Source organism: Psittacula echo (genome assembly GCF_963264785.1).
Source record: "Psittacula echo genome assembly, chromosome: 7".
Taxonomy (NCBI): Eukaryota; Metazoa; Chordata; class Aves; order Psittaciformes; family Psittacidae; genus Psittacula; species Psittacula echo.
The window spans coordinates 35,138,572-35,158,255 of record NC_137740.1 but is presented as its reverse complement, the minus strand read 5'-3'; the positions used below and the strand labels follow the sequence as shown (position 1 = coordinate 35,158,255).

The 19,684-nt window shown below is 43.5% G+C and overlaps 1 protein-coding gene across 5 annotated transcripts in view; it reads right to left on the bottom strand.

The window, feature by feature from the left end:
* The window catches only part of MECOM (MDS1 and EVI1 complex locus), a gene marked incomplete at its 3' end in the record, with an annotated part of 343,754 nt that overhangs the window by 26,304 nt on the left and 297,766 nt on the right, over positions 1–19,684 (bottom strand). For 3 of the 5 annotated variants that reach the window (XM_080622516.1, XM_080622518.1, XM_080622519.1), the window contains exons 4-7: positions 10,185–10,287; positions 7,591–7,807; positions 3,885–4,032; positions 2,692–2,845 (exon numbers count right to left, since the gene is read on the bottom strand). In XM_080622516.1, coding sequence (XP_080478642.1) covers positions 2,692–2,845; positions 3,885–4,032; positions 7,591–7,807; positions 10,185–10,287 — 622 coding nt within the window. Of the gene's footprint in view, positions 1–2,691; positions 2,849–3,884; positions 4,033–7,590; positions 7,808–10,184; positions 10,288–19,684 lie in introns of all 5 variants that reach the window. The other 2 variants (XM_080622515.1, XM_080622517.1) reach the window with 1 other exon arrangement.

Below are 19,684 nucleotides of genomic sequence, written 5' to 3'. Positions count from 1 at the left end.
ACTCTGGAGAAAAGCAAAATACACACAACTGAAAGATATCCTTACAAACTAGTAAAGGAGATATGCAAATTTATCATTTGACTAAATATATTTTATCCTAATTTTAAAACTAAATAAAAACAATAATGGGGATACTGTTACAATATGTAAATATTTATTATTATAATCTCAATCAGTTACCAATTGGACCAAAGACTAACTTTTTGAGCATTGAAGTTATTTACAATTATTTAATGAGGCGCTACTTGCTCAAGGTGCTTCTTGCACTTAACAAGCAGTCTATTCAACCCATGGGCTTTCAAGGCTGGCAAAGAAATTTTGGGCCCAGGCCTGAAGCCCTTACTTCCCAGAGTCGTCTTCTCTTGGGGACTGCTGCCTGAAGCTGGGATGTCACATGGCATCAGCGAAGCGCAGAGACTCTGTCTAAATCAGTTGTGCCACCTCAACCTCTGTGGATATCTCAGGAGTCAGGACTCATCAGATAAATTCATGCTATACGATCTACCTCTTTTCCTTCACATGACTTATTTCCAAGTAAAGTTTTGCTTAGACTTTAGTGGATGCGGATGGTTATCAACTTTAATTGCTTCCACATATCTAAGCAACAGAAGCTGTGTTTGACTTCTCCTATTACACCTTATTACACCCTTTAAATCTCAGTGCCATACTTTTAAGCAACTAATTTCTAACGGAAGCTTCTTCTGTTGCAGGTTTTATTGATCTACAGACCCCATGTTTAACACAAATTCCCAATCGGGTTCCCAAATTGCAAAAATTCATCTCATGCCTGCTCACACTGTGTACCGCAAGTCTCTCTAGACCCCAAATTAGCCAGCAATTAGTTTGCATATTTTCTGCTTATTAAAAAAATTACTGTACTATTTTGAATATGTTCAGTCTATTATGGCATGTGGTTTCTATTTGGAGAAGCTGGAGATTTTGTGAAGGCAGTGAGTAATTACCTTAGTGTTGGTGAGTTTTCACTCAAGCTTGGGTGGTGTACTGTAATAAGAGACAGTTGCCATAAACAGACTGGTACAAGTAAATCATGGTGTGTGGCCTTCTGGTGGAAAACAGATATCTCCTTTAGGTGACCCTACCTCCCTCCCATCGCTCAGCAAAGCCTACCAAACATGTGGTCTCCAAACCCTTTTGTTCTGCAATTACATGGCTGTTACTCATAGGTTGTTCAATGGGTTTTCATCCCTCACACTGTACATATGAAGAATCTTGGTTGCTAGTTTGATTTATCAGAATAAATAGTTACAAAGAGCATTTGAGAGATTATTTCGTTTATAAGAGGTGCCACTTACAGACTTTTATGTAGGGCACTGCAACAGGATCATTTGAAGTCTCCCTGCCTAGCCAGAAGTTACTGTTCTCTAATAATTATAATCTTTAAGTGTAATTACTTAAGCTGTAATCAGGTTTAAAAATTATTAGTGATATTTATTACTGGATCTAATTATACATTTTCTCATTGAAGAAGCCCAAACCAAAGTTATTATCTAACCCAAAGTCAGGTATACAGATTTCACACAAATGAGTGTTTCAAGCCACTACTCCTCTTGAGGAATTATCTTAGTGTGAAGTTGACACTTTGTTTCAGGTGTGGTGTTGACATTTTGGTAAATTATTGTTGAGAGCAGCAGAAGATGAAGTTTAACAGACAAGTATAGGAGGTGGTCACAATGTACCTTTCAAGCTATATCAGGTGTCTGAAAAGACTGTGATGAAGATTAGCACTACCAAGAACAATATTCTTTGTGAAGAATACCAAGAAGTATACCAAGAACAGTATTCTTTCACCAATTATCCTTGGTGAAAGGGAGAGAAAGCAACCTGCACCGTTGCCTAGTAGGATCTGGCTCAGCAGTGAACCTAAGCCGTGAAACTTTGAGGATCCAATTTACAGGCCAGTACAGAGTCAGGCCCACATATGAGGAAAGTTTTATGCCTGCAGCAGCTGTTGGTGAAGATCTAATAGCTCAACTTGATACTTAAATTTGGGGTGTCCACAGGAGCCTTGGGAGGGCGGCAAGCTCCTCTGACTGAAATTTACTGCCTCTAAGGTTTATTTTCCAACTCAAGCAAAAGTCATGGCATCTGCTGTGGAGACTCTGTAGACCAAAATTAACCCCAAAAGGAAAGCTGCCTTCCAGGAACTGCTGGCTTTTCCTAATTCACAGCGTGTCCCAACTGTACTGGCAACCAGTGCCACCACACTGCCACTGCTACCTCCTCCCTTGTGCCAGCACTAACCCTGCCCTGCAGAGCAGGGCTGGATCCAGGATAGGGTGCAGCACTGGGACCACTGCTGCTGCAGAGGAGCAGGAGGCAGAGCAGCTAGTTTGGCACAGTGCAAAGCAACAAGGCTGCAGCCACCAAGACTGGGACGGCTCTTTCTTGCTAAATCTCACTCCCCATTTGCTCTCTGCTTCTGTGCACGGAAAAAGTAACCCAAGGACAACAGGTGCATTTATACAGCATAAAGTGTCTGAAAAGGAAAACCATATGAAAATAATGCTCCGCATTGGACTACAAATTACCCAGAACTCATATAATAACTCACAGCCCCTGTGAAACCACTGAGAAACTTGAAAGGAGCACAACACAACCTCCTGCTTCCAGATTACACTGCTTTATGACAAGAGACATAACTTAACCAAAGACATTTAGTTGAAGACTTACATATAAAAGGTTTGACACTGCTGTGGATGTGTTTATGCTGTTTGAGGCCTGAAGAAGTGGCAAAGGTTTTACCACACTCTGGACAAGCATGAGCACGAGCCCCAACATGCTGGGAACGAATATGCCTCTGAAGGTTGCTGGGGTCCGTGAAAACCTGCTAGGAAATGAGTACTGATTAACCAAGAAACTTGACTGCTGAAGAAGCCAGTTATTACAAGAGTCTTTTAAAATTCAAACCTTAGAGCTATCTGGAGTCTTTAAGATTAAAAACCTCACTAACAGATGTCAATGGGAGCTGTGCCTACAGGATGGCGTCTCAGTTTCCCAGGATCACCTAAGTATTTGCTGGATCTGTTAACCCCTTTGCAGCCACTGCAGCAGCTGAATTTGATCCTGCCATTAGAAACTGCACGTTTGAGAGGTCAGGGACTTCACAGAAAATGAGTCAAAATGTGGCTGTTTGAAACCTCTAAACATTACTCCAATAGAAATACTTAAAAGCAACAACTGAGTGTGTGACAGCAAGAAATCCTGTACATGACATAGTCCTAGCACCCAGGGCTTGGTTGCATCTTACAACTGTCAGCTCAATATAGAATTCCCATTATTGCAGCAAATCTACTTAAAAACAAGGAAGTCCTCATGCAAAAGGCTTAAGCTTTGGGAATCTGATAAAAGGCAATACGGAGCACCACATCCTATGCAAATGATCTATACAGCAAGCCCGGTGCTGAGAAGTTATAGAGATGCTCTAGAGATGAGATAGTTACGCTCATCTTGCGCAGCTGGTACCCATTGCTATTTATTTTGATACACTGCAACAGTGTCCTGAAGTTTCTGGTCCCAAGAGCTGGCACGCAGCCTAGGGGACCCATTCGCCCTGCATTTCCCTAGAGTTTCTTGCCCCTCAGTGATCCTCCTTACACCCCACCAGCCCTTACAAAGCACAAGCCCTGAGCTCAGGGATGCTCTACAACCTGCATCAGCACCCATTTCAAACTCCACAGCCATTTCCAAATCAAAAGGGGCAGAAAAATAACATATTTATAAAGTAGAATTGTAAACCCCTGCAAAACTGGAGCATGGCAGAAGCTCTATGCCCTCCAGCATCCCAGCCCCAGGCATCCCCATTTCCATGCTCCCCAGCATCCAGCAGCACAAGAAGTGCCAGGCAGCCTACAAATTCACTGTACCTTGGCACAGTTTTCACACTCGTAGTGCTTCCCGCTGTCGTGCGACATTTGGTGGCGTATCAAGTTGGACTTCCAGTTAAAAGCTTTGGGGCACTGGTCACACTTGTACTCCCTCTCCTCGCTATGTGACAGCATGTGCTTCTCCAGGCTGTGGAAACAGGAATAGGGCTCAGTGAGGGTTTATCACTGGTTTATAGGAAGAGAAGACAGCAGAACACATAATTACAGAAAAAAATAAATAATTAAAAAACCCCCGAAGGCCCAATCCTGATGGACCCAAGTCCTTTGATTACCAGGTTCACCCCAGCCAGGCAGAACATCCTGCTCCTACCAGAATAACACATCCTCTCGTGTTTTGGCAGGCCACTTGCAAATGCTCCAGGAGATGATGCTGACATTGCTCCCTAAGGAGATTATTTCATACACCTCTCAGTATTTCACTCTGGTAATTCTTCCCTGCAGTCTGAATTATTTCTACCTTATGATTTTACCTCTAAGCACACCCTGGATCCCACCAGCTGACATAATTCCACTCCTTTAATGGGAGTTAATTTTTCTTACAACAGAAATAGATGAGGAGAAACTCCAATGGAGTAGGACAGGGTGAGCATAAAAAGCCTCAAAATATGGTACACTATGACAGAAGTTATATTTGATTGTTATTAACTATGTTCAATTGTAGCTTACTCAGTCTATTAATAGGGTATTCAATCTCCACATAATTTCTGCTGCACATCTTTGAATTCACTTTTGTCTCTGAATTTTCTCAATTCCTGTTTTATTATTCATTTGTAGAAATTATATTTTTCTAAACACCTGTATTGCTTGGTCACATACAGAGTCCCAACTATTACTTGAGGATCACTACATAATGTAAGAGTGGATTCACAAAAAAAGCACTGCAAACTGTGATTTTTAGCCTGGGATGCCAAAGCACATCAATCTTTCCTCAAGTGAAGCTCCCACTGATCTCTGCCGAATCAGTGGACAAAACCTGCTGGGTTTACAGTCTTGTTTGGGTTGTGCAGCCCTAACAACAACGACCATTCTCAACCACAGGTAATGGAAGTACGTTCACCCTGCGGATGCTCTTTACTTCTAACCCTTTTCAGTCTTCTTCCTCTGGGGGAGAAAAATAATTCTGGCTTCCCCTCCTAATACTTCTAGAACAATTGACTCTCCATCATGCACTGGTAAACAATTTCACTGTAAGACCAGAGAGACTCTTGTCCCTAGCTCTGGCACCAGCTCACAGGCACCTGCCATGGCTACATGATCTGCCATCAGCACTGGGCTGTCCTGGCCCCTCAGATCTCCATCTTCCTGCTCAGCTCTTTCTCCATTTAATTACACACACCCTCAAGCATGTCTCATTCAGACCTTTTGTTCTATATAATCTGGATATAGCACACTTTGGTACTTTTTTGCTGCAAACTGTCTTTGTGGTGTTATTAGCCTTTCAATAATTCAAGAGTTCAGAGAATGACTGCATTCTCTCTCATTTTTCACTCTTTCTTACGGTACTGCCCATCTATTTATGATGACTCGTTCTTTGTTTTCTGCCCTTTCTCTTCAATATTTAATATTTTAAGCTAAATTTACATTTCCTCAATGATTCCCATATGTTAGATATCGTCCTCTGGTTTGCAGGCAGAAAAGAACTTTAACACTGAATAACTCACAACATGGAAAAATGCTACAGTCCAGACTCTTGCCTCACCCACACTGCTGCAACCCTTTTGACTTTATCTACCTACATCAGCCCTTCCAAATCAATCACTCAGATTGAAAATTAGACACATGAAGCCACATATGCTTAATATTAGCATACTGCATACTGCTTAATATTAGCTGGAGAATAAGACCCTGTGCCTGTATAAATTCCAGCTCAACCTGGTTGACCTAGTATGTGGGGAGCAATGTTTGACACATCGTGTTTTAATTTTGGTGTCATTAATTTTGCAGACGTGTAAGGATCAGGTCATACAGTACACTGACCTAAGACATTCCTCAAGATGCTGAGCCACCTCTGCTCCATCAAGAGGACCTAAGGAGCACCTGTGTTTTGGGAGAGAGGGCTCCATCTTGCAGAACCAGCACCTGAAGGATACAGGAGCAGTTGTCCAATGGGGTTAACCCTGGGCATGCACAAATCCATGCTAACCTCCAACAGTCAGCACAACACCCTGACTCATGGACTAGTAAAGATTTCTATGAAAAATACAAACCCACAAATACTCTATATTGACAAGTCAATATTTAAGGAGCTTATCATTATTAAGCAATGCAAATAAATACACTGCTGTCCCTAAAGGGCAGTTAATACTCACTTTGGTCGTGCCCACACAATGTGGAGAGGGAAGAAGTCACTGTGGGAGTGTGAAAGCTGTGCTACAGATTCTGGCTGAAAGCAAAAGATACTGTCCCAGGTCTGCTGCTGCTGTAAACCAGCTTCTTATGGAATGCACTGCCTTATCACAGTGGAAGATCTGGCCCAGGAATTTGCTATTGAGATACCTCAGCATTACTATCAAATGTTGGCTGGGGTCAACCTGCCCCTGGTCCGGAAAAGCACTAATGTAAATCTGTGAGTGATGTGCTGCAGAAGCTCTTGTGTACTCTCAATGTCTTTCAGTAATTTTCAAAATTTGTTGTAATCTGCACTGCAATACAGTATTTTAAGTAGCCACAAAAATTATAGTGACAGGAAATACGTAAATGATACCCTGTATATAAAAGTCACAACTTCTATTTACATTCTACGCATATTTCAGGTACATATGAACATGGGTCTGTTTATAAACATATATATATATATGAGAAAAAGAGGAACCCCAGTGTCTCAAGACAGTACAGCTATAAATATATATTAACATATAGACATATATATCATAGAATGATTTGGGTTGGAAGGGACCTTAAATGCCACCCAATTCCAACCCCCCGACCATGGGCAGGGACACCTTCCACTAGACCAGGTTGCTCAAAGCCCCATCCAATCTGACCTTGAACACTTCTCTACGCAACCTACACCAGTGCCTCACCACCCTCACAGTAAAGAATTTCATCCTAATATCTAATCTAAATCTACTGCCTTTCAGTTTAAAGGCATTCTCCCTTGTCCTATCCCTACAAGCCCTTGTAAAAAGTCCCTCTCCAACTTTCCTGTAGGTCTTGTAGACCCCTTGTAGGTACTGGAAGGCTATTGTAAAGTCTCCCCAGAGCCTTCTTTTCTCCAGGCTGAACAACCCCAACTCTCTCAGCACAACTAGAACATGCCTCTAACTAGCACAGTTTATTTGCAAAGATAAAAACTGCAATGTCAGTGAACACCACTTGGAGATGTTGTAAGTTATTTTTACCTAAAACCAAAGAGCTTAATTGATCTGAACAATCATCACTCCTCTAATTTCACTGCAACAAGCCCAATTCATGCCAGCAAAAGATGTGATTATTAGAAGATCTAGTTCTTAATTTAAGGTCCCTACAAAGGACTTCAGTATAAGGACCAAATTTCTGATATTTTTGAGACTCCATTGTTTTCTATGCCATAAAACAGCAATTGGCACAGAAGTCTTACTCATCTTTGGTTTTGGTTTGTATATAAAATGAAAGTATCAGGTTCTGCCCTAGAGAATGCCCCGCATGATCTGACGCCATTACAGAATTTGCCTCATTCAATAATGTTTGAAGCATCCAATCCCACCTTTGTAAGTCTGGGAAGACTTGATCACACTCTTTACACTCCTGGATTTCATGCACATCCTGAAGGTCATTCTCATTCTCAAGTTTTTTCTGGAAGTCCTCCTCCACCATGGAGAAAGCAGAATGAGGTGTGCTGCAGGGGAACTTCTGGTGGTCTACAAGCTCAGCCTTGGACTCAAAGAGCTGGTCGCAGTCCTCGCAGCGATACTGGCGCTCCTCTGGAAGACAAAGCGGTTGGGCACAGGGAGACCTCATCACTTTTCAGTCATTTTTAACTACTATCCCAGCAGGAGTTTGATGACACTGTGGTTAAATAAATGGCTAGTCAGTGGAAGAGAGAAGAACCTCAAAAGAAACAAGGATGCCTTAGAATACTTTATAATAATGCTTTAATTCTACAGTATATGACAGTGCAATACTACCTGTTAATTCCCTGGGTGACACCCAATAGGGGTTCCTAACGCTGGCTTAGGAAAAAAGTCAGCGTCTTTATGTACTATCCTAAATGGGGAAATACAGGGTCTTAGGTGGATGTCCAGTGGAGGCTTACAGTCTCTGAGTTTCTGAATGAAGAAGACTAATTTAGACATGAACATCAGCATCTAAAATAGCCAGAAGGGTGTTTATAGAGTTTTGAAAAATCCCTTCATTTCCCTGAGAGTACTTTTGCAGCACCCAACTGTGTTCAAAGTAAGCCAGAGACACGTGAAGTTGGAGCCCTCCTTTTAAATTCCATAAATCATGTGTTTCTTACTGAAAATGAGCATACAAGATCGCTAGAGTGTCACTTTGGAGTGTTACCTGCCCTACAGATATAAATGCCATGGGGCTCCAAGTCAGAAAGGCACTGAGGAGTCTTGCTGAAATCTCTAATGTATGTAGTTGGTTATAGCTTGACAGCTGTTGCAGAGAAAGCATCATAGGGCTCTGTTGCCAACTGTCCACAAGCAATAATTTGGCTCAATCTTCTTCTAAATTAGACCTGTGGGACATATTCTTGCATGTGACTGCAGAGATTTCCTCTGGTGCCAGGAAATACATTAGCTGCTTGACCATAGGGACTAGGCATGGCGAACACTATGCTTGAAAAGTGGGACATCTTTAGCAATAACTAAACAAAGTTACTCATGAATAATCCCCAACTTCTTCTTAAGATAACAAAAGATATTTCTTTAAATGTACAGGCAGTTGTAAGAACGTGAGCCCCTGATGTGAGCCCTCGGAAAAACCCTGTGTACTGTCCCTGAATCCCTGAGAATTTGTAAAACGTCCACATTTGCATAAACTGCAACCTAACAGGCATCAAGTAGATATCCCACACCCAGTCCCCACTGTGGCTGTATAACCCACTGCCTGATTGACAGCAGAGCAAAAGAAGCTTTTGGAGGTGGGGGACAAATCTGAGCAAGAGCTCAGGAGTTTCAGACCCAGAATCTGTGAGTCAGATGAGTAACAAATGAGCGCAAGGAGGAAAAATGTCTCAAGTGTTATCACAAGTGACAACAACATTAACAACTTGAGATTTTTCTCTTTTCAAGGTGATAAGAGTAACAGTTGTTTGGCTAAGTGACAAAAAAATAACTCATAATCAGGGTCTGTACAGGTCCTGCAGGAGCAACACAGCCTAGAGATGAGGACATGGACTCTTGTTCTCCTTTTGCAATACACACAGAATGATCAGGTTTTGATTAGGTTTCAATCTTGAAGCCTTACTACTACCCTGTTAACATCCGCCAACCTCTGTTTCTGACAGGCAGGTTCAAGTAAGTGAGGTAAAACCTGAACAACATTAGGAGTTGCAGGGACTTAATGCTGAGAAATATCAACTGTGCAAACTAGAGCTGCCCAGATTAACATGTAGAAAATGTGTGTAAGTATCTCAAAGGCAGATGCTAGGAGGATGGTGTCAGACCCTTTTCAGTGCTGCCCAGTGACAGGACGAGGAGCAGTAACCATAAACTGAAACACAAGAAGTTTCACCTCAACATGAGGAAGAACTTCTTTATGTTGAGGGTGGCAGAGCACTGGAACAGGCTGCCCAGGAAGGGTGTGGAATCTCCCTCTCTGGAGACATTCAAACCCTGCCTGGACACATTCATGTGTAACCTGCTCTAGGTGACACTGTCTTGGCAGGAAGGCTGGACTAGATGATCTCCAGAGGTCCCTTCCAACCGTAATTATTCTGTGATTCTGTGAAAATGCAACACTGAATGAAGAAACATTCAGTTGCATTCAAATGCAACACTGAGTGAAGCTACACTCCTGGTTGGACCAGGTTGGAGTGATGGAGTGAAAAAGAAAATAAACCCAGAAGCCCTCCAATACCAGTGTCAGCATCACTTTTGAGAGCACACTCACCCTTCAGAAGGACTGAAGGAGTTGTGATAATATTACACTAATTTGTTCACTGAGCAGCTTTCAGAGAAACACTAGGGCAGAAGACAGACAAATACATCCGTGGTCCAGCTCTCCTCCCGGGCTGTAGTGAAGCCATCCCAGATTTCGAAAGGATTCCAGCAGAGCAGAAATCTCCCTAATTTTTTGCTTAACTTCAGTGATACTTTCTATTAGATTAGACAATAAGAAGTGGCTAACCATGAATGTCTGGAGCCATCGTTTCATGTGAATATTCTTCACTCTTCATGAACAGCAAGAGCTCCTCTCCTGGTTCAATATCTGCTACCACTCTGTAGAATATCTGAAAAAATCGAAAGCAATGATTATATATATATTGTTGTGATTACCACAACAGGCAAAGAGGCATAAACCATTGCTGGTGAGTATCACAGGATGAAAACCACTTGTCCAGACCCTGTCCTGGTGTGGCTGCTGGCTGCCATTTGCTGGAGAGGTGCTGATTTCAACTATGGCTCCTTCCAGACCAAAGGCTATTGGTGCTTTGGGTTCTGAGGATAAAAAGGACGACTGCTTTCAACAGTGTCTGCTGCAAAATGAACTGTGTGATGACTGCAAATATCACCAGCAATTTACATGCTTAGTTATACCAAATCCATGTACAAAGCAGCCATAAATTGGTTCCCTGAGTGATCCATGTAAGGGACGTAACTCCCGTTGCACAGAGAAAAGGTACTAAAGCAGATCTGAGAAGATATTGCTGATTAAGCCACAGGCATTCAACCCCCATTACAATTATCTATGAGGTCCAGAAAGCTTTGAGGTGAGAGGCTTAGGCAAACCAGAATGCCTGGCTATTCCTCAGCTTCAAACAGGAATCAAAGGAAAAATTAGTCCTGGATGAAGAAACACTGTGAGCAGCCAAAAACTGCTGGTGGTGATCCTGGCTGGTGGCTCCTGGTCCCCCAGGCCAGGTGATATCAAGCTCTAGGCTTTGTGAAGGACCCGTCAGGGAAGCAGGAGGCTGCAGGTGAGGGTGGGGTGGGGGCAAAGAGGCCATACTCCCTTGGGTCCATATACCCAGAGCAAGCATACACTGGCACCGCAAGCCTCTGCCGAAAGGAAATTCCCAAAATCCATGTGGCTGTTTTCTGTCTCAGCAGGAAATATGAAGAACACTAAAAAGCTCCATGAAGCAGCTCAAATAAGTATTAGTAACTTCCTCAGGCCTTGTTAAACAAAAACACATGACAGCTTTGTTTCCTTCACTAAAAAATCATGCCTTTGCATTTTTCTTGGACTAACGTATTTTTAAGGGGTTTGCTCTCGAGCTCTGAACTCTCAATACTCAGTGCACCGGGAGAAAGGCAGAAAATCACCTCCACTGTTTAAAGTCATACAGATGCGTGTGTCACAAGGTAGGTACCGGTAGCTAGGGATGCGTGGGTATTTTCCTTGCGTGGTCGCCCATGAACTGTCAGCCATCAGGTGGCCCCGGCAGCCGAGCACATACCGATGTCCTCCAGGAGGTGGCCGTATAACCTAATCGTTTCTTTCTGCACAAGGGCCTTTGCCAACAGATAGGAGCTAAATGCCTAAAAATAACGAAAAAAGACGCATTTCCTAGGATTTGTTTTCTGTTCTTCACCTTGTCCCACAAAACGCTCCGGAGGAGATGTGCAGAAGAGCAGCAGTGAAGGCTGCCAGAGCCAGCTCATCCCAGTGCTGCAGTGCTCACCCGTCTCCAGGAGCCAGAAATGCTGAGGAAAAGACATCGGGTACAAGGTACCCATGCCACAATCCCCTGCTTATGGCAAATTTTTCCCATAAAATCCAGGAGAAGGAGTTTATAGGCAGCCTGATCTGGCCAGGCTGCATCTCCTTCTTCTTCCATGCTGCCCTGGTTGAACCATCAACTGGGTCTGCTAGAACTTGCAATTTTTATCCCTTGTCAAAGGGATTTCAAACTCCACAGAGTATTCTGGAGAGTACAAAGGTCCAAGAGAGCCATGGCAAGGTCTCATGCATGCCTCTTCATGCAGCTGAGCAAATGCCTGGTACCATAATCCCCTCTGGAGCTGATGCCGTCATTGTTGCCAGAGGACGTGGGGCTGCTGTGTGGGCTTCAGCATGCTGGAGATGCAGCTGAGGCAATGAACACTTGATCAAAGGCCGAAATGCATTTAAGTGAAGACAGCTTTTAACACCCACAAACAGATCTGATGTCAGTGCCACATTCAGTGAATATCTGCTTTAAGTGATGCTTGGTTTTCCATTTATCAAGATAAATGCACTGAAAAATGTTTTTTTTTCCTTCCAGAAGTATGATGGCCTCTACCCATCTGAAAGGGAAGCTGCGGTCCAGCCTGTGGAAGATAAGCCTGGTTGCTGACTGGTTTTGAGGTGCAAAAAAAATGGTGTATGGCACTGCACACTCACATGAGAGACTTCTGCAGACCTGCCTGGGGTGGAAGCAGGATGAGGCCCACCACGCAGCCAGGTGGGACCTCCACCATCTGAAAGGGACTGTGCCAAAGATCCTGCTCGGCCCTGGATGGCTCTGCCCAGGACTTGCCTCAGTGCTCCCAGGTTCTGTGGCACAGTCATGTAAACTCAGCTGTTCTTCTGAGGTCAGCAGTGCATCCACACCAAGAAGCAAACAAAATCCACAGCGAAGCCTTCTCCAGTATTTTTCCTCCCCCATCAAAGGTATTTTGATAGACATTTTCACCTCTCATCACAGAGTGAGGACACGTGGACCATACATAGGCATAAAGAGGGTCTTGTTCATGAAGCGCTGTGCTGGGGTGGCATCACTTCTCTTTGGGAGACCCCCGCATGACACAGCATCTTTCTTGAAGCTGTGGGACAAATCCCTAACCTGGGTATAAACTCTGCAACCCATTGTTCTGTCTGCACTGGTATTCAGAAATACCAGAGATGATTAAGCTACCCATCAGAAACTACCCAGCCAGCCTCTCTGCACCTCAGCAGGGAGGCAAGATGGAATATGTCAAACCCTACCATGTTTTAGATTAAGTGATATTTCTTTATTTTGCATCTCAGAACTAACGCTCTTCAAAACAATGTCCAAGTGACAGATTTCCAGATTTCTGGCATTTTGACATTATTATCATTAAAATACTAACTTTAATCATTATTATTGAAAATTGTTTTTTAGATTTCTGTATGTATAAAAAACCCAACCTGCACTAACTAGTTTATATACCAGACTGCATTCCAGTGTGGATCTAAAATAACACATATTCAACTTTCAACCAAAATGACCATGCAGGTAAATTTAATTTCATTTTAAGAGCTGTACTTGCTACTTCACAAGAAAAGCTTTTTTCTCATTCTTCCCACCTAGAACTTCCTGGAATTATCCAGTCTGAGAAACAGTGAGAAGCTAACTGTTGAAATGAACCATGTTGCTCGAATTTTTAGGTAGCAGCAGCCTACCAAGGGCAGACAGTGTAGGGGTCCTGCAAGCCCCCAGATGGGAAAGCTCATAAATTACCCCACAGCCCCTGTTTTGCAACAACAGCAACCTCTACCACAGACAGTATTTTTTTGTATTAAAAAACGCTAATGTAAAATAAGCGGACTTTTCAACTGCAAAGCTTGAAGATTTCTTAGATGCAGTTCTGACTCTTCTATCACTTCTTCAGCCTACCAAGCCCATTTTGTTACCTGGCTTTCTCAGGTTAAGCTGCGTTCACGACATGAGAGTGCATGAGAGTGCACAGCAGTCTGCCTCAAGAAGTATAGGAAGAGCTGCTGCACAGTAGAGGAACAACCAGAGGAGGGGGGGAATAAAAGCAAAGTCCAGATGCACATTTCACATGCCCTGGGATCAGCGGTGTGTGACTGCAGTTTATATAGGAAGAGCAAAATCGGATCCAGATCTGGAAACACTTTCAAAGTTCAGGGGGTCTGAGGTGGAGAGAAGTTGGGGGAGGCCTAACTCATCAGTCCTCTGTGCCTGCCTACACCGCAGGTCATATATTTATGCTACCGAGCAGAAATAAAAGCTCCCAAACTGCAAAGCTGTAAAGGGAAAGGGGAGGGGAGAAAAGAAAGGAACACACACAATTTACTTTAAAATGGATGAATAAGGCCTCATTGTTATGAATCCCAGTTTACTTTTCCTGGTCAGGCACTTGAAATTTTATTTATGCTTAATAGACTACATTTGGCATGTGTAAAGATGACAGAAGCGTGAATTATGAACGACCTTCAACCTATTCAGGAAGTTGTAATAATTGAAATAATAGCGAAAACGCACTCCCCGTGAGCTCGGCGCAGGGCCGTGCACTTGGCCGCCGCCATCCGCACACTTTGAAGTACCCCAGCCATCCCGTGTGCCCCAGCCAGACCTGCACCACTCTGTCTGAACCCTCCTTTCACTCCCCGCCAGTGTGCCCTCCAGCCCCCAGGAAGGGGGAGTTGCTGGTTTGAGGGGAAAAAGTGACACTTCATCTGATGAGCATAAGCAAAGGCACTAGCTGCTACACAAGCATGTGTCATGCTGAGCCCCAGAGACAAACTGTATTCTGCTGCATCCAACCAAAGCCTTTATTCCTGTGTATGCATGAGCTTTGAAAAACACTCCAGATACCTCAGTGCTGCCTGGGAAATTCAGATTTTCAGGCAGGTGAGAGACGCTGCTTAGAATCAGTGCTTATTGTACTTTAACCCTCCAGGCGATGTATTAAGCCTACAGCTAGCACCTCAGGGGAAGGCACTGAGTGGCTTTGTCCTGCATCCCACTGATGGAAGCAGGAGGACCAAGTGGAGAACCCACCCTGCATGGATTGGTGGGAAGGTACAGAAGACCCCAAAGGTGGAGCGCACTCCAGTGAAAGCCTGGTGAAGCCCACCAGTGCCACGTTGCTACTCCTGCACCAACATCCAGCACCCAAAAGGCTCTCAGCTTATGCTACAATCCATGGGTATGTTTACCCTGAGTAAGGCACCAGCCCCATCTCCCAGACGCCTTTGGAGGCTCCAGGGCAGTCGAGAGGATCATGCCCCAAGCTGGGGCTGGAAAGCAAGTGCCCAGAGAGGCGGCATGCATACTGCCAACTGGCATTCACCTCCACATTGCTTTGGAGTAAGAATGGAACTTGCCTCAAAAGAAAAACAAATTAAACGTCCAAAACTAATAAGCAAGGAGCATGATCAAAATCAGGATTTATGCTTGCCAGTAAAATGAGAAGGACAAACGGATGCATAACCTCATAACAAGCCATAATTAAGCAGTTGAGGGGAAAAAGAAGAAAGAAAAAGATCCAAATGGTGAAGCTTCAATTTTAGCTCCAGTTCTTCAATTTTAGAAGAACAACTTCTGCAGCTGTAGAACTGTGTGATGAAACCTGAGCCAGGTTCTTCTTGTCATACTCAGGCAAATGATAAATTGAAACTAACTGGAGTTTTTTCAAGGGCTAATGTAGGGGAGTCCTTCTGAGCACTGTACCAGGCCCAAAGAAAACTTCAGCAAAAATCCACAGGCAAAACTCAGCAAGTGCCTGCATGCAAGCGGCTGTGGGGACATGGGTGGCAGCCCAGCAGGGAGGGGACAACCTTTCTGTTCACCCTGCCAAAATGGTGAGGGAGCACCACAGTGCCTCAGCACCAGGACTGCAAACCCTTTCCTTCCTTGTTTCCAAAATGCCTCGAAACTGCCAAAGCAGATCAAGCTGAAGCAAGGACACTCTCCTGAAATGGCACCGAAATCCCATTTTGCCACCTTCTAAGGGAAAAGGTGCCACCTGCTCCTCCAAAACGAGGAGGGAGAAGCAGAATGTCCTTCCACAGGGCATCCTCTTCGGCATTTCAGGGGCTGTAGGCCACCTCCCCAGTGATACTTATGTCTTCTCCCTTCTCAGGTGAATTTTAGCCTTCCTGAAAGCCATGGGACTGGGTGAGAGACTGTCACATCCAGCTGAGCTGCTCCAGCCCCTCAAAATCTCCTGCTTGGGGGCTGCTGGCAACCAACACCAGACCATAACTTCTGTGTGTCCACCCATTCTCCTGACTTCACCATGCAGCTGTCTTCCAACATCCCACCTTCATTCATGAACCACACAAACTGTCCAGTGAGTTGCAGTCTTGTCCTGGCTCTGTGGACAAATATAATCCTCTATACTCTTTCTGACAAGCATACAAGTGTGATATGACAGCTCTCATCACAAAAAAAAAAAAAAAGGCATTTTTGCTTAGCGACAACATGCCTTACTGCTTTCATTGAACAGGACCGTCAATAAAAAGCTTATCGTTTTGCAGAAATGGCAAAAAGAAGTTGCTGCCTTTGGTTTTAAACAATTCATTTTAGGTCATGTCAGGACAGGCCGACACTGAGAGCAGTAACACCACCAGTGCATTTAGCTCCAGACAACACAGTCAGATGTAAAAACCAGGCAGGAGTTTCACCCACAGCCTCAGCCCTATCTGCAGTTAAGTGGAAAATCACCATCGATGAGCTCCTTGTTCCACCGGCCCTAAACTAACACGACCCTGCTCCACTGGAGACAGACTTTCAGTGGGAGATGGATTAAGCTTTATTTGCTTAATAAACTAATAAATCATAGAAATAATCATGGCAGAATAGGGCCCCGTATGAGCTCAGCATGCGTGTGCCCTCCTGACCTGCAACAGGCAAAACCTTAATTTCACTCTCTGACAACAAAGCCTTAAAACTATTCTTTAAATACACAACTTGTGCAGGTGGCTGTGTGTCCAGGGCTGCTGGAGGAGCCTCCGCCGTTTTCTGCCTGCGAGCTGCCTGCCGCGGAGTGGGGGCAGTGGCAGTAAAATCTGAAACATGAAGCTGTGTCTGCAGATTAAAAAAGTTTGTAAAACATGTAAGATGTGATCAGATCTGGTGAAACTTACAGCAGTAGGTTCACCCGTGTAAGTTTATATCACTGACATTGGGCGTGTTATTAAAGAGTGTAGTACTACTGGTTTTTCTCCCACTGCATTGGCATATACTTGAGTATAAGGAAATGAAAGAAAACACAACAAAAACCCCCAAAAATCTATCTCAGCACATTCAGCAAACCAAAACCTCAGTAAACTGATCTTGACCCACTTTGAGTTTTCCATGGATAAACCAAAGGGAATCTTCACGAGCTGCTTTGTTGAGAGGGAAGAGAACTGGAAGCTCAGAGCAGTTTCACAGTGTTATGTGGGTGTATCACTATTAGAGCTCTGCAAGCAATAAGCCAGATAAAAACAATATTCAGGAGTTTTAACTTCACCTGCTACCAGCTATGCCTCTTAAAAGAAAAAAATACGTATTTTATAGCTTCAAGGTGACCGTGATCCCTGCCTGAAAAAAAGCCCAGAACATGTGACAGCCCCAGACACGCCATTGCTATAGTCACTGCTGTATTTGCAACTGTACTTTCATTAACATATATATTTTAAAATAATGCTTTTGCTGGGATGACAGTGCTGCCAGAAAGCCTAACAGGGCTAATCATTCTGAAGTCATTAAAAAGCTGAACTAATAGATGTTTAATGATAACAGAGGGGAGCCATCCAAGTTAGCAGAAACTGGTACTGAATCCTAACTGACTCTGAGCTGAAAAAATGCATTCCAAGGCAGTAGCAGTGACAAGACTCTCTGCAGCTCTGCACACACTGTAGTCTCTTTGGGGAAAGGAAAAAAATAGCATGCCCTGTTTGTGGAATTTTCTTAACTCAGACACATCTTAAATTACATATCTTCAAGTTAGATTGGGTATGACAGTAGGTAATAGGAAGACAGCAAAAAGATATCCTAGATCAATCTTGTCTGAAATAAAAAAAATAAAAAAATAAAAAAAAAATGCACCTTTTAAACCCTACACCACCTCCAATCAAATGAAACATGAGTTGTATCCAGCATGCATGTTTTGACTGCATCCCACCATTATCGAGCTGTTCATCTTAGCAAAGTTCATTTATATAGTCATAAGAAAGAGCCCAGGCCTTTTGTAAAGTTGATCCTAAGTGATGAAACCTAACCTCAACCGTGAGTCAGGGGGTGGGGTGGTATGTCTCTGAAAAAACTCTAATAAAGAAAAAAACAAAAAATGTTTTTCTTTCACTCTTTTTGTTAAATACAGAAGGTAGAGCTTAGCAGAGTGACTAGATTACACATCGTGCTGAGATTCATCTAAATCCTGCCTCAAGCAGTCTGGGAATCATACCTGTCTGTCAGTCAAGCTTGAATTTAGTAGCATAAGCTTGTGGGCAGCATAAGGCTGAGAGCGCTGGCAGGATTTTTACCTTTTCAGGTACAGCCCAATGTTTGCTTGTGAATTTTACAGATGAGTTGAAGCAATTAGAGGTGAACAATTACTGCTGATCGAGTGTCCGTGCCTCAGGAGCAAGCAGCATCTCCCACAGAAGGGATGCTCCCAGCACGATTAGGGCTTGTGGAGGCACTTTGTCCTCCTGGGGAACTAGGGAGAACCAACCAGGGTTCCCCCCACCTATAAGTGCACCCCTGGACCCAGCACTGGCTGCAGCTCCAGCTGAACTGGGCTTTCCTGTCCCAGCTGGGCTGTACTGCTTCTGCCCTCCAGCTCTAACTGCAACCACTGATACCTGTCCTCAGGCTTCACATTTGGGGTTTTTTCAACTCCTTCCCCACCCCACCCCTCGCTTTTTTTTTATTTTATTTTTTTTGTTTATCCCCTTTTCCCCCTTTCTTTCTAGGAGCTACAGAGGCAGAGTGACCCAAAGGCAGCCCCACGCAGTCCATACACAGGCACACATGCGTGCTCAGTTCTGACTTGCATTTGTCACTCCTTGTACATGCACACATTTGGCCATGTAATGTCCATTTCCCAGTTTGCCTTCCTATTATATTTTATATTACCTCTGGTGAGCTTGTGCCAGAAGAAAGCAGAAGGAGGAGCTGTTAGAAAGGCTTTTTCACTTTAAGATTCAAGAGCACATTTTTAGCATTAACTTTTTAGGCTCTGGTCATAAAATGTTGGAGTACACGTACAATTTTGTGGGTAAATGTGCAGTGTTTCCAGAGGGCCATAGGAACAACAATCTCTTGCTGACAGCGCCCAGCTCAGACCATGCTACTTAAAGGACAACAAATTCTTAATTTGCAAATCTCAGCAACAATAAGCTATAAAAATATGGAATTATGAACAGCATGATACTGTGCAAAATAAATAACAAGTCTCCAGTGAATGAAAGAAATCATTGGCAGCAGTACAGCCACCACTACCAAATGTCAGAAATGTAAACACTAAAAAAGGAGAGTTAAAAGTGCCGTAACTTTCCTTCTAAAACCGTCAAAATGCGGGTGCGCGTCTGCATCGCAGAGGTAAATGATGATGTTTCAGCCTAGCATGTATTTTCAGTTGCAGATCAGGAATACTGACGCAAAGACAGTAAGTTACTTTGACCAATGCACGTGATTTCACTTCTAATCTTTTCCAGCTATGCCAGCTCTTATTAAACATAGAATATTTGAAATTACTGTTTCAATTAATCTGTATAGTTTTGCTTCCATACCACTGTTCCATAAATGCTTTGCACTCAGAGAATTTATCATTCTTCAGGGTAAAGCATGTTTCAGTTTGGAAAATGTATTTTGCATTTACTAATAATCTTTATGGTTTCTTTAGCTAAATAAACTGCTATATAAAAAAGAAATTACATCTCAGTTGCTGCCTCATTCTATGTTACGTGTGCTCAGGGCTGAGCTATAAACGTCAAAAATT